General features: G+C 38.5%; 1 protein-coding gene across 12 annotated transcripts in view; it reads left to right on the top strand.

Moving 5' to 3' along the window:
- The window catches only part of WDPCP (WD repeat containing planar cell polarity effector), a 154,924-nt gene that overhangs the window by 75,497 nt on the left and 63,497 nt on the right, over positions 1–15,930 (top strand). For all 12 annotated transcript variants that reach the window (XR_011140577.1, XM_068940628.1, XM_068940629.1 and 9 more), the window contains 3 exons: positions 5,044–5,653; positions 10,067–10,255; positions 12,862–12,985. Coding sequence is in view for 11 of the 12 variants with exons in the window: in XM_068940628.1 (XP_068796729.1) it covers positions 5,044–5,653; positions 10,067–10,255; positions 12,862–12,985 (923 nt within the window). In the remaining variant the exon portion in view is untranslated. The remainder of the gene's footprint in view (positions 1–5,043; positions 5,654–10,066; positions 10,256–12,861; positions 12,986–15,930) is intronic.

Here is a 15,930-nt window from a genome sequence, read left to right as displayed (position 1 = left end):
TGATTTTGAAAACAAGAGGAGGAATCTTCCAGAGATCATTTCAAACTATTTTCTATGAATAAATAGCATCTGATGTGAAATCATCCTTGTAGTAAAAGTTTTGAGGGAAAGTCATGGTAAAATGAGCGTGAACTTTACGCTGCAAACATAAATTAACAGGAGAGGGTGATGCCGGTGCTGAGTTACTGTGGTACTTTGCATTTGTCTCACCCTGTTTATTTTGTAGCAGTTAGTGCTAGTATGAATCATTGAAATGACACTTTGTTCCTGTGGAAAAAATAATTTGCCTGAGAGAGAGTACTATTTTTCTTTCTCCCAAGAGACGGTATTTAATAATTATTGCTTCCACATCGTGGCTCAGACTTGTGAAACAAACACAGTAGCCCTTTTAGGAGTGAGCTATGCTACAATATTGCAGTACTCCGAAAAGCGGATACTGTATGTGACTGAATAGCTGAAATACCTCTGACAGACGAAAAGCAAAGAATGCAGAATCCTTGATGTCACACTGGGTTAAAAGTTCAGTGAGTGATACAGGATAAAAATTGTAATGATAAATTTTGAAAGAAAATAAATATTGACTGAAGGTGTAAATAATAAGATTGCATGTGGGACTGTAAATACAATGCAGCAAATAAGAAACCTGGTGTAAAAGCCTTGAGTTTTTATTTTAAAAGTGTTTAAAAATAGGGGATTTTTTTCTTCCTCCTTCACAGCGCTGAATTTCAAACTATTTTACTCCAGTGTGTCCTACACTTTCCACTCAACATTTCTAATTAAAGTGTTTGTTGCTATTTGAAGCCTCACTGTGTGAAATTAAACAAGCAGTTTCCTAACATCCATAAAATAAATCAAACATTTTTCTCATCCGAAAGACAGACAATTCAGTCACAGCAAGCTTGTTTCTGTGTTTCTTTTGTTTTCTTTTTTATCTGCTTGGTAAGCCAATTTTCTGCTTTAGAACTACTATTTAAAACTCATATTTGGTTCGATATGTGGGCTTTATCCCTTCCTAGTACTCTATGCAGAATACTCCAATTTTCAGTGTTCAAAGGTTTGCACTGACGAGAGTGACATTGCTTACACAATCTAGTTCTATTATTTCTTTCACACAACAAACTGAAGGGAAAAACAGCATTGTAACTAGCATAATTCGGGCCCCTTTGGTTACAAAGATTAACAGATTAGATTCCTTTGCTTGGAATGCTGTGATTTCTGAGTTAGGAGTGGAGATTGGCATGGATAGTATCCCTCATTCATTCTGCTGATTAGCTAACACAGGGCTCAGGCCACTACTGCAAGGGTAAAAAGGATATAAATGCCATAGTGGTGCATGATTGCTGCTTTAACGCACAAATTATATGGACAATATTTATAAAAAAACCAACAACAATATTTTCGTAGTGCACATGTCACAGACCTAAAAAGGAGTTTGGGGGGGGGGGGGAGGAAGGGATTGTCAATAAATAATTGGTTTTACTTCATGCAAATTACCTCCAGAAATTTTCTAAAAAATCAAAGGATATTCTTCTTTGTCCTAGATTTATGGAAAACACTTAGCCTTGATTGAGACTATGCACTTTGCCCTGTGACATTATGGCTCTGTCTTCATAGTTCCACTGGCCCGTCCCCTCCTCTGTAATTCCTACAGCTGTCCTGCCCACTTCTGAGGGAACTCCTCCAGCTTTTGCTGGCCCATTCTCCAAGCAAATTTTGGGTTTTGTTGACTGGAAGATATAGTGCTATTATAATGTTTCCCTTTAGAGTTCCAAAGAGGTCAAAACTACTGCTCACTGGAAAGGAACCCCAGTAGATTCCTTCAGATGGACTGTTAAAGCATTATGGTATACTGCATTTACTAGCATAAGGCTACTTACCAGATAGATAAAAAAACTGAGAGGTAATGGAGTATCATCTTCTAGGAAAAAAGATGCTTTGATTGTTAGGCTGCTTGTTTTTCAAAAGCATTATCTTAGTCTTATCAACATGCTTCTGTAGTTGTATGTCTCTCTGCTTCAGTTTTCCAGGTAGTGGCATGAAGAATTGTTAATAAAAGTTTTTCTGACAGAGAAGCTCAAATCTCCCTTCTCAGATGAAACAGAATATCCATTTTTTTCACCTTTAGAGTGCCAAATACCAGTTGTATTCAGCAAAGCTGGAAACCAGAACAAAGAGATCTCTAGGCTTGGTATTCTTTTCCTCCAAGAGGCAAATGAGGCCACTGATGCATGAGAAGTAGCGTATCTGTTCCAATCTATGGAGAAATGCCTTTCTTGTTCTCAGCCAGTATTCAGTGTATTATCAACAGAATTCTCTAGAAAAGTTTCCTTTAAGTCTAATTCAATTAAACTTTATGTCAAAACTTATCTTTTGAAAGGCAGCAAATAGAGTCTTCCTCTCCCTCTCTCAGGAACTTTCCCCTAGTCTAGAATTGCATTATATATACCAACCAGCTCTACCCTAGACTTCATCTCAAGGATCTGCGCACAAAACTGTGTGAAGCCAGGAAGCTTCTCATCTCAAGACTGATTAAATTAGGCCTTCCAAAAGACTAGGTTTGACTTCTCATTTCAATGTACTAGCAGAGTTTTGTCCCACTTTTGCTCTTACAAGGCAGAACAAAACTATTAATTGGATTCAGTTTGGTTGCTGACTCTCAGACAATCAGATGACAACATTTATTTTTCTGTGACTGTCTCCAGTTCCCACAGCAATCGCTCCAGTATATTTCCTGTTTTCTTCTTTACTGCCTCAGCCTTCAGGGCCAGCCCCCATTCACAATTAAACTGCACTTTCAGGCTTTCACCTCTCATGGGCTTGATAGCTGTGTAGATCTTCATGACTTTCTTGTAGCTTGTGAGGAGATGTCCAGAGAGGAACGCTGTTTTTGTATCGAAATATGTAGAGGAATAATGCAGTGCATTGAAACCTGCCACAGGAAGACAGAAATCTGAGTCCCAGAGGGCCTCAAGGCTCATTTCACAGAAGTTATGGAAGCTTTGAAGACTTGCTTGGGCAAGATTTCTGTTTCACATATTTGAAAGGCAGCTACCTGGGTCTCTATACATACTCCTAGGGAAAATTGCAGAACAAATAATAACACTTCATCTTGTCTTTATTTGGGGTTACAGAGCTCTGTGGTCACAGTAATCCTTTGTCCGCAATAACCTCTTTTGCAGGTTTCCTTGCTATGCAATTTAACACCCTAATCTACACATTTCAAGCAGTTTTAACATCAAACCACTGCACGGTAGCCACTGCACATTTTGTGGGCATAAATGACTAGCTGAAGAGCCTAAATCATTGGTGAAGGAATGGAGCAGGAGAAGAGGTTTTTCAGCTTAGATTGCTAGTTAAACCTTTGGTTTCTATTTTGGTATATATCACAATTTCACTCTTGGTTGAAACTGGCTTACCTGGTTTTCACAAGCTGGATGCACTGGCCTCTGTATTAGAGGCTTTTGCATCTAATACTTTATTTCTTGAGTATTAAGTGGTCCTTTGTATGTCCCTAACTAATCATCTTAAACCAGCTAAGACATTTGTGTTAGTAGACACCTGGTGTGCAGCCACAGAATTGCAATAAATCTTTTTTTCCCCCCCTTTTGAATGAGAATCCCTTTTACTTATAAAATGAGTAAACTGTCAGAACAAAAGATTCTCGTCAGTCTGATCAACATCCCAAATAACTTGCTTATAAATTCAGCCGTTGCTTCTGAAGTAATGAGTGGTATAGCAAAAAAGTCTTAATTTCTTCTTCGCCTCATCTGCAGGATGAAAGACTAAATTATGTGTTCAGTCGGTCTTGTGATCTGTGGAAATCAACTTAAAACTTCTTTAACATTATGCACCCATTTTTGTTTTCAACCCGAAATTTCCAGATTTCCTCTCTTGTCCTGTCCATGTCCTCCAATCACATTTGTACTTGCGTAGCCCTTGGACTCAAAAGGGGCTTCCAAAATGAGCAGCAGATCAGCAGCTTTAGTCTAAAGAGTCTGAAGAGCGTTCTTCAGAGCCTGAAGAATGCTATGGGTATACCTGAGGGTGAGGTTTGGCTCAGTTTGGTGTTTTCCTTTTACTATTTATTTCTAAAAGAACAAACATAAGTGTGTTTCTGACTGACTTCCACTACTATCTTTCTTCTAGAGACATTGATTTTCTCTCTTTTTCAGAGAAATAGCTTTCCGTAAGCCAATTTGTAACTCATTTACAGCTGGTACTTCTCCCACACTTTCTCTGCTCATGTCCTATACGATACCTCTCTCTCAAACACATGCGTCACATGACATGAATATTCATTGGATTCTCCTGTTGCTTGCATCATTTTATGGTGCTTCCAGTGTTTTCACACTACAAATGGTTGCTGTTTGCCAGCTGCTGTCTTGCCATCCTATTCTCTCTTTGTGTTATTCCGGCAGTTTTCTCAATCTTCAGGTACCCCTAGCTGGTCCTCCCTTTCCGCTATCACAAATTCATTCATTCTGCCTCTAAAGCTATATGGCACCAGGGAGCATCTACCACCTACTCATCTGGCAACCTACAGTACGCACTGTTTAAACATGCCATCGTTCCTACCACTGCAGTGTAATAGTTTCTGTTACCATGGCCAAGAACAAACGATGAAAAATGCTTTACATCTGATGCTCAGCGTAACATCTATTATATTTTTCTTCAGAAATGTCTTATTTCTCCCTCACCTGCCTTTGTGAATAATCAGCTGTACTTTGGGTTCAGTCAGCTGCTCAGTTCTCCTATCACTAGGACCGTTAGGATCATCTCCGCTTCTATCTTCTGTTCTGCTAACCTGTTATATACTCTGAGTAAACAAACATGGTCAAACTACGTTGCAGGGTTTTTAAATAAGATGAAGTAGCCCTTTAAAAGCCTAAATAATAGATTTTATAACTCTGTTTCTAAAATACATGGTTGATTTAGCTTTGTGACCCATGAGAAAAATGCATTTGCAACAACCTATTTTTTAAATCATCAAAATAAGAATGAGCTGTTACAAATGACTACCAAAACGCTCTGGATTTTTTTCAGGTTTTGAGTTTCGTCCGTACAGAATGGGATCCACTTGATGCTAGCTTTAGCACTAATCAGCCTTATCAGGTTCACACAGTAGAGCACTCCATCTCTGCAGACAAAGAGCCCATGGCTGACAGCTGTGTCTACGAGTGTGTTAGGAACAAAATTCAGTGTGTGGCGGTCACCAGAATACCTCTAAGAGCAAAGGCCATCAGCTGCTGCAGAAACATTACAGAAGACAAACTAGTCCTGGGTTGTGAAGATTCGTCAATAATTCTATATGAAGCCTACAACAAAGTGACTCTGTTAGCTCAAGCAGAACTACTGCCTGCTTCAATAAGCTACCACCCTTGTGGAGCAGTATTCCTGGTTGGCAGCTCTCAAGGGGAGCTGCAACTTTTTGACACAGCACTGTCCCCAATTAAAATGCAGCTTTTGGCAGAAGACTACTCACCTGAGACAACTTTGCAATTCAGTAAACACTTTGACGTGTCTAGCAGCCTCATCCAGATACAGTGGGCTGCTCCTCAAGTTGCATCTCCCCGCACTGAGGGCACAGATATTCACGATCTTTTGTTGGTTAGATTTGACAAAGGACCCTTAGGAGTACTTCGCTTTAAACTTGGTAAGTCACTAAGCACATCCACTGAACCTTATGCTCTTGAGGAAACATCTGTACCTCACAAATTTCTTAGTTTGAAAACTCCTTTAGAGTTTTTTGAACCCTCATTTTAGATACGTGGGCCCAAAGCACCCAATTCCAATGATCTTCGAAGATGTGAACCAAGTAGGTCCTTATGTTTCACACATCACTTCCTTCAAGACTTTCCACAAGAAGGAAAGATTTCACAGCTTTCAGAGAAGGCTGGTCTCTCAGTCAACTTACCAGGAGTTGTAAATCAAAGAAGCAGTACTAATACTCATTTTAGAATTTATATAGCACTTCTCACTTTACACATTAGGTGTAAAAAGGCTTTAAGAGAGCAAAACTATAGCTATCTCCATCTTACAAATAGAATAACAAGAAGTGGCAGAGGAAAGCTAAAAAGCTTTCCCGGAGTTACACAGAGAGACAGTGGCTGAACCAAGAATAAAACCCCTGCAGTTGCTCGTCACTTGAGAACTGGATTCATTCCATTCAAGTCAGGCAAGTTACAGTGATGCAAGCCCATTGTGAGAGCTAAAAAACAATCAATCATGCTTAAATCTTCTGACCACCAGTCCAGTGTTTTTCACATGACAAGCAGCCATGTCAAATACACTCATCCTGGAAAATTTCGGCATTTTGCCCCTTGTCTGCCCAAGAAAATAGAATTACCTTTGTAGCTCCTTACAGAAATATTTGTGATTATTGTGTGTACTGAGATGAAGAAGAATATATATATTGTTTAAGCTAGGTGAAAGTAAGGTTTGAAACCCTACGTTAATTCTTTTTTTTTTTTTTTTTTTACTAACTGATACACATATCTGCTTTTGTGGAGGAAAATCCTGTTTAAAAGTACTGCAGACTTAAACATTTGAAAGCCTGCATTTAAAAAATGTAACTAAATATGCCAGCGCAAACAGGTAAATTAATATCATTGAAAGTTAGCAACAAAAAACGTTGGATTGACTTGTATATTTCTAAAAGAGCTGCTCCAGATTATTAGTTATCCAAAATACTATTAAAAAACTGTTTACAAGTTGTCATTTATTTTGAGATAAGTCTGCTCCATTATGTTCAATGACAGGTTTAATAGTTGCCGAGTACCCCAGACCATTAATTAATACAGCTATTTGATGGTTTTGTGCATGTTGGCCATTAAAAAGCAACAACAACAACTCGAAATTACCTGTTACCTGTCAAGCAGAAGGCACTCTACCCACGTCTACCTTGCTTTTCTTCAGTTCTCCCTTGTGGGGTTTGTTCACAACAGCTTTCCAGAAAGCACAGCTTTCCCCTTGCTATCTTTAGCGCATTTATGTTCTTACTAAGGCAAGCAGGCTCTCAGTGCAGGGATTTAGAGGCCTTTCCTGCTAATTGCCAGCTTGTAAACTTAATTGGACTGTCTCCCTGGGCACCGTTCCTAAATCAATTAGGCAGCGAGTTGGCTGTCGCCTGTTTTTCCCAAGTAGGTTGCCTGGAAGCGCACCACCCAAGAGAAGTCAAGCATCCAAATGGGAAGATGTTGACCTCTACAGCTGAAAGTTATCATATTTTAAAATTCATTCTGTATAATTACTGTAAAATCTCATCTAGGAAGAAGGCAAAGCTCTCCCTATCCTTCCTCCCCCAGCCCTGTAACAAAAAGTGTGCTGTTCTCTATAGCATCTTGGTTTTCAGATTTTCCTCTCTTTTTCTCAGTCTGCCACGCTACCAAACTAATGCTGTGCTGATTAGTCAGCCTCTCTTGCCAGGCTCAGCAGTTTTTAAGGCTGTGTTACTTAATAAATAATACAAATACAAATTATACTGAAAATTTAGGGGGTCTATGAGAGAAAAAAAAACAGGCATGCAGGACTGAAATAGAATCTGTCATTAGCTCATGCTTTTGTATATGTGCTGTGTAGCTCATGTGCTACAGTAGAGCATTCAGTCCGTAAGGCAGCCCAGCAAAGTAACTCAACTCGACCAAATAGGTGAAAAGTGAATTTGAGGACTCTGGACATGCTTAAAATTAGGCTTCTGCTTAGAACCACTGCTGAATGAGCAGATATATTCCCAAGTTTTGCCTTTAATATTGTAAATAGGGTAGGATTGCTGCTGTAGTTTTATCAGTAGATACAAACACACACAAAAATTTCAAAGTAATAGTGCAGAGTCTGTGAGTATTTGATTCTGTCTCTGCAGTAATCTACTGCTCTTTTAGAATAAACTACTCTTACTGGAACTTCAGAGTCCTCGATTTTTGCCCTTCCAAAATAGTGGATTTTTGGATCCTACAACCCATCACTGCACCTTACATAGCAATTTTTTAAATTTCTTCAAGCAAAGAAAGATCTCCCACAGATACAGTTGAATGCAACTCCTGTAATTGATTCTGGACTGTGTAGTTTTACTAACTAACTATGTATGTATGGCACCATAGGTAACATCTATTCTTTGGGATACATGCAGCTGTAAAATCCCTTATTTTTATCGTTAATAAATTACATCAACATTCTTTGAATTGTTTCCCATAAAAGTCTATTAATAAACTATGTAAATGAGAACAGATAAATGCATTTTTAACTTCCACCTGCCATATTACGATTTTGGACAAGATCCGTGAACTCTCCATTGTGTTGTCTAGCCAGATATATTTTAGGAAAAGATTCATCTTAAACTTACCCTCAGCCATTAATGGCAAATGTTTTTGGTATCTAATGCCAAATTTATTTTTAAAAGCGTTGTGGCTTGTTGTCATTGATGACAACCCAGATCTTGGATAATGCCATACTTAGTAATATTGCCAGTGGTTCATCATTGCTGGCCTAGAGAGAGATTCGAAATATAATATTAAATTTAATTAACATGTAAATAAGTATTTTCATCTTCACTTTGTGATTAATGTGAAGAGTGCCCAACTAATGTAATACTTGAAAAACACTAAACATTTATGGAGAACAAATTCTAACATAACAGTTAGATATTATCACAGATGTACATACGTTAAACATAGCTATTACACAGTATAATGTCCATAATCTTTAATATATACAAAGTGAAATGCAACCTGTCTTTTCTTTAATGATACTAAAAAATAAAATATTTCTTTGTTACAAGAAATAAAAAAATAAGTTTTTTCCCAAAGCATTTGGTCTGTATTTGCACTTTCGTAGCAGGTTATTTGTCCTTAAGCTATAGTCAGATTTTTTCCTCCTCCTTCTTTTTCTCTATCCTTATTTTCCATCACAAATATCATTCATAACTACATTTACGAAACATTTTTGAAATCTGTTTTCTATATCTTAGGTTTATTCTTCCCTGTTATCAGGTTTTTTTTCCCCAGCTATTCTGTGACTTTAATATCAGTGTTGAAATTCAGCTTGTTCCCTTTCTTATCAGAATTTTTTCCTTAAAATCAGCCTTGACAAACAATATCGAAATATTAGATTGATTAAATCTAAAAAATAAAATTATTTTTAATTAAAGAGAGGGAAACAGAAAATTTGTTCTGTTTCTGATACCTGGGACAGCATTGATTGATAAGCAATACACTAGCACAATAACTCAAAGCAAGGAAGAATTACTAAAATGCTATGCATGGCCTACTTCTCATGATCATTTAGCTAGTCTGAGACAATAAATAACATTACACTCTGAAGCTTTTCAGTAACCTTCTCTGTTCAGAAGTTGAGATCTAGTCAAGAAAATTTGAGAATCTGTTTTAATTTTTACTTTTTAGAGACTGAATGTTGTAGATAAATCATGTTCTCATGGAGTGGGCATTGTGTTGCTGATTTTTCTCACTCATAGTAGGCATATTTTTGGTTCCGTGTGTACCTGTAATTCAACAGTCCCCAGACGTTCACATTGTTTACAATGTGCCTTCACAGAAGAAAAGCCTCACCTAGAGAATTTTGCCAAGCTAGAACTAAGGTCTAGAGGAGTAACAATATGGAGAGTACCAGAGTAACTGTTTCTTTGAAGTCTGAGCTGGTGTAAGTTTGGTTAGTGTACATAGGTACCTATTTTTTAGTGTTGTCCGGCAATATTCTCCTACAGGAAAGAGGTGCTAGGAACCTGAATTTATCAACAGATAGGAATGCCTCCGATAAAGATAAACTGGGAATAAGCTTTTTTAACCACGTTTAAAACAAACTTCATCGCATGTTTTCACTAGTAGGTACTGATCACGTTCACCCACCCTCCATGTGTGAAGTTCGCTGATGGTTTTTCTCCGGTGTCCCAAGATATTAAAGAGCTATATCACATAAATGTTTAATCATGAAACCCATTAATTTAAACTTTTTAATTTTAACCATACTCAATTATTTTTAACTGTGCTGAAAAGTAGTCAACTACCGCTTTACACACTCATAACACGGTCTTTGGTTTTAATATTTCCTGTGATAGGTGTGATCACAAGAGGACAGCTGGGTCTTGTGGAAATCATACACCAGTACATTCGTTACGAGGAGATACATGAAGCAATTAGTGTCCTGAACACCATGAACTGGAACACGATGGGTCGTCAGTGTTACATGAGCTTGACTGCCATTGTAAATCACCTTCTTAAACAAAAGCTTACACCAGAAAGAGAAGGTCAGGATTGATTATATTTTTAATATATTTTTGTGGGGGTCTTTGTAATTCATATGTGGGTTTTGACTGTATATTTACTGACCTTAAAAAGAAAACAATAGCAAGAAACCAGACAGTCAGGATTAAGGTACTCTATAATCAAATGTCATTAATTTCGGAAACAGTTGGATCAGCATGTTGATTGCACTTTAATTCAGATTTGTGTCAATAGTAATACTAAAATAACGCGTATTTTAAGGTATATATTGTATGGGTATGACTTAATACATGTATAGCAATATCATATGTGCTATAACATCATTATATTATATAAATTTAGCTTATGTAATTTTTGCTAGTGTAGGATTGAATGTGTCTGTTATATTCATACTGAGACAGTGCCAACTTAAAGAGGGACAGTCTCCTGTAACAGGGACAAGAGGTTTTAGCATGGTTTTTAAGGTGCTTCTGAAGGGTGATTCTTCCATTTAGAACACCCAAAGATTTTGAATACACTGTCCTCTGCTGCCTCCTTTAGGATTATAGCATTTGTCCTCACTGTAATCTTCTGGCCCTCTGCAGTAATAGCTGATGGTCCCTAACAACAAATGATGAAGATTTTGGTTTCAGCTCGATTTTTGCTGAACCCTGATGTGGTGCCTTCCTCCTGAATTGCTGTATATGTTGAAACTCAATAGACTTTGAGATTTCAAGTGCATTGATTTAGTGGGTAGGTGTTATACCACAGTCTAGGAGGAAGGCAGCTGGGGAGCAGGCATCCTTTTGTGGCAAGAAAGAATACTTAGGAATGTGGTGTGTTAGATGATAGAAAAACTCCAAGGTGTCCCATATTGCTGCCAAGCCAGCAGCTATCCATTTTATGGGATCAGATTAAAAAATCTCTGCATTACAAACATAGAGTATCAATTCTAAATAAAACATACTTTTAAAAGGATCCGTGAAAAGGGCTGGTTTTGCAACTCTTGTAAAAATATGCATGTTATGAATTGATGTCTGCATGTTTCCCCCCATGCAGCTCCCTAACACTGTTTACAGCAGACAGAATTTTATTTTACCCAGGATTTATTCTATATGAATCTAACAAATCTGACGTGGTAATTTGTTTTCTTTTTATTAGCGGAACCCAGTGAGGCCTTTTATTTGTAGCGATGTGGCAGTTATCTTTGAGATCTTTATTCTGCCTTCAACATCAAGCTGGGCCATCTAATGAATCTATAACTGTGCTAGTAGTTACTCGTATCCCATGTAGGTTGAAGCTTTTCAAAAGTACAAAACATGCTGTCAGGAAAACAGCAATGGCAAGAGAGTATGGCTTGTTTTTGCAAAGGTACTGTTGTATTCAATTTTAATCTAAGTTGACTGCTGCTTTGAAAGAAAATACCTGTAAAGTTCAGCTTATCTTACTGTCTAGATTTAAGATAATGCAAAACCTAATTTAGTAACAGTTTGCCTAGGTTGCTAACACGGTACTATTAGCACATTCAGTGTTATCAAGCTTAATAAAATAAATATAACTATGCTGAAGAACCTTATACTAAAGAACCACTATCACTAATACAAAAATGGCTAATTCAAACGAATGTTAATAACAGCAAATCAATGCGATTTTTGTTTGCCTAATGAGACAGTAATTTGGTTATATTCTTCTTTTAAAGCCTACACAAAATTCTGACTAGCAGTAACAGTTGGCTCACCCACCCTGAAAGGAGAACCTATGCTGGTACATCATATTCTCCCTCTGATTTAAGAGTGAAACTTCTATCAGTCATTTTGTTCTGCATGTAAGGGCTTGTACTATGCATTAACTTTCTATCAGAAATCACACAGCAATAAATATTATTGATCGTTAAATTTCCTTTCAGCTAACCATTTGAGACACAAACATGTACTGTGTGTTTTCACGTATTATTTATGATTTTGTATTAAAAATGTGTAGAAAAATGCCTAGAAGCCACAGTTAAGGAGTACAGCAGGTCAGAAAGCATTTAAAGTGGAGAGCATCTCGGTAACAAAAGAGCTTTATTTTATTGATTACAAGGGAGGCTATCCTTTTTCCCACCACTACAAGCTGTAGGACAGTCAAACCTACAGGGTTTCTAGACCCTTTTATTTAAAGTTTTTAAAGAATTATTGGCTGAAGGAGGTTCCTTAGACTTGAAGGCAATCACAAGAAAGGTTCTGTCACCTGCTGACCTAACACATAACAATAATCCCTGAAAAACTGAACTTTGTTGTTGTTTCCTTAAGAGGACAAAGAAAATTTGAGCTAATTGAGAGTTAATCTCTACTGGACAAGCTTGTTCAAATTGTATTACTCTTATGAGTCACTTTTAATTGTATGTTTCTGGTGTGAACTTGATGTGTTATAGACTTCTTCACCCTTTTGACAGCTTTTGTTGCTCAAACTCATTCTCAGCTCTGCCTCAAGTGAAAGTTTATATGCACATTTGTGTTCATACAAGCTGTCATATTTTAATTTCATCTGTACTGTAACGACATCACATTTCGTCAGTGTTTGAGGAATTTGACTGACTGCAAACATGAACAACCTGTTGTAATTGAAACCGTTTCACTTGTTTCATTGCTGCTGCATTTGAACTCCACAGCACAGCTTGAGGCAAGCCTGGGAACCTTTTATGCTCCAGCAAGACCCCTCTTGGATGCAACTGTGTTGGAGTACAGGGACCCAATCAGCAGATATGCAAGAAGGTTCTTCCACCATCTGCTCAGGTGAATGACAGTTTCAACTTCTATCAGCTTAAAATTAATTGCATATTTCAATAACTACCTACTTTAATGTGGTTAACATTTTCCAAGAGGACCACCCCTGAAAAAAATGCATTCATTGTTGTTTGTTTAACTTGCACTTCGTTCCTTTCAAGTACAGTATTGCAGATAAAATGCTATTCAGAGCTCTTCTATCATCAATGCACTTAAAATGAATCACCTTTTCCCTTTTAGCTTGATAGAAAAAAGACAGCATGCTTCTGAGAGATTTATTCACCAACTGCTTTCAGATTAACTATTGAAACAACTTACAAACTTGAAGAACTGAGTTTAAATAGATGCTAAAATGCAAATGAACAGTGTGTGGTCCAAGACATTTTTGCCTTTGCACCCTTGAAATGAGCATTTTGTTATTCTCACCTTCATGGTTCTCATATAGAAATTCATATTCCACTAATTTTCAGCAAAAAGAAACTCTGTTCTGAATGATAACCAAGATGCTTGTAACTCCTTGTTGAGGACGAGTCTAGATGGACATAGTGAAAAAACTTCTAATGCGCCCCTTTTCTGTGTTTCATGCAAATGATATCCATTGTCTGCATCACTGTCTGCATAAGCAAAGTTATGAACTGGGAGTTACTTCAGTGGTAAAATGTGTGCTTCTTTCAAATATTAAAGAGAAATATATGACGCTGTCTTCTGAGTCTGAAAAAGATCATCTTTCTGCTAAACCAGTCCATACCAATGGGCACATTATTCTAAGTAGGTGAATGCTCACAATATCCAAATAATAGGTACCAGTCTTTCACTGGAGTTTTGTTAATAGACGTGACCACGATGCTGGGTGCGAACTCTGCTTTTGCCTTTCTCCTATAAACCAGCAGGGATGATCTGTTGCTGCAACGGCCGAGAGGAATGACTGTGGGCCAGTTGCATGCAGAGGACAGATGCAGAAAGAATGCCTCCAAGATTGCTGAGAGGTGTAACTATAGTGCTTTTTACATCTGCTAGAGAAAGGTGTATTCCCTGTGAGACTCAGGATTTGCTTCCAAATGCTAGCAGGCATGCAGAGGCATGGGGCCCTGGCTAAGCTTTCAAGCCTTCGGGCTGCTGAACACAGCTGAAACACTGACTCAAACCCCCTAGCAAACAAGCCTCAGTGTCAGAATGCTGCCTGGACAGTGCAGGACAGAGACAGGAGGCAGATAGGAGAATCTCTCTCCCCATGCCTTGTACTTCCGCCATGAAGCAGCCCTTTAACAATCTAGCATTGTGGCCATTTTTGGAACAAATGAATGTTATTTTGCTCTTTCCCTATTGTCAAAGGGATTTGTATTCAACTGAATCAAAGTGATAGGATCATGTGATTGCTGCAGAACAGATGGTAATGCTTAAAGCTGATCTGAGAAGACATAATCTAAGTACAAAATGAAATGTTCAAAAATGGGTGCTTTATCTGATAGAAAGCAAGAAAATGATGTCCAGAGCTGATCCTTATTGTATTAAAGTGGCTCGGCCTTAATTGGTGTTTATTTCCTTTTAGATGTTTTCTTAAGTGGCTAGAACAATTTGAATGTAGGCTAAACAAAGTGCAGTACGGATTTGCTGGAGGACTGGTAAACCAGCTGGGTTGTTCCAGGTGAGACAATTCCTTCCAGGCACGATTGCAATGTCCAGGAGAATCAGAGGGAGGCACAAGGCTCCCTAATTCTTGTGGGCATGCAGAAGTTACACCCTCCGCTGTTCCTTCCCTCTGTGAGGAACTGGCAAAGTCGCCACTTCTGCCGGGCAGCATTTATAATTGTGGGTTCAGGACAGGAAGAAGCGTGGAGAGAATTTTGCTCCTGTCTTTTTGGAGCACCATACTGTGCTCATGAGGACACTGAAAATGGAGTAGTCCTCTCTCCCTATTTACCCGAGATGGCAACTGTATCTGGATGTCAGGAGAGTAACATTTAGTTATATGCTCTCTGTCTCATCCCTTATTTGATTTATTCACCCTTTTTCTTTTAACACTGAATACTTGCAGGCTGGTTACAAGTAGTTAGAATCTCTTCACAATGAATTTCTGTTACCACTGATGTGTATACATGACCAAACAAAATAATAGTAAGAAGACTTCAATGCAGGTGCACTGTAAACTGTCAATGCCAGCTTGAAGCAAGTGCTAGGGGAACCTATGTTATTCTCTTTGCTAGGGGACCTTTGTTATTCTCTTGTGAGCACAAGGAGACAGAATCACAGAATCACAGAATCACAGAATGGTTTAGGTTGGAAGGGACCTCTGGAGATCATCTAGTCCAACCTCCCTGCTCAAGCAGGGTCACCTAGAGCATATTGCCCAGGATCACATCCAGACGGCTTTTGAATATCTCCAGCGAAGGAGACTCCACCACCTCTCTGGGCAACCTGTTCCAATGCTCTGTCACCCTCACAGTGAAGAAGTTTTTTCTCAGGTTCAGATGGAACTTCCTGTGGTTCAGTTTCTGCCCATTGCCTCTTGTCCTGTTGCTGGGCACCACGGAGAAGAGGCTGGCCTCATCCTCTTGACAAAAGCAAAAGGATTGCTTTGGATCCTGTCACAGGAAGAAATAAAGGAAACATGGTGCTTCCTAAATTGCATATGCTATAGGTATAGCTGGTATTCAACAGATCTTTCCCGGAAGACCATAGAGTGGGCTCCAGAGAAAGCAAGCAGTAGGTGCACAGAAGGCAAATTTAGCAGATAAGGAGCTGTAAGGCCTTGGGAGCCAGGAGCTCAGAAACAGGTTAGGGTCAGGAGAGACGGGTTAGGAGCATGAGCCAAAACAAGGAAATGGGGTCAAAGAGCTAAAGACAGGGATTTGCACATGTGGCAGACTACAAAAGGGTAGAGTGGGGATACAGAGAGAAGCAGGAGAAGACAATATGGGATGTGTGTAGTGCAATATAGAGGAGACCAGATGCAT

Source organism: Struthio camelus, chromosome 3 (assembly GCF_040807025.1).
Source record: "Struthio camelus isolate bStrCam1 chromosome 3, bStrCam1.hap1, whole genome shotgun sequence".
Lineage (NCBI taxonomy): Eukaryota > Metazoa > Chordata > Aves > Struthioniformes > Struthionidae > Struthio > Struthio camelus.
Note: the sequence above shows the minus strand (reverse complement) of the source record. Positions and strands in the feature narration are given on the sequence as shown.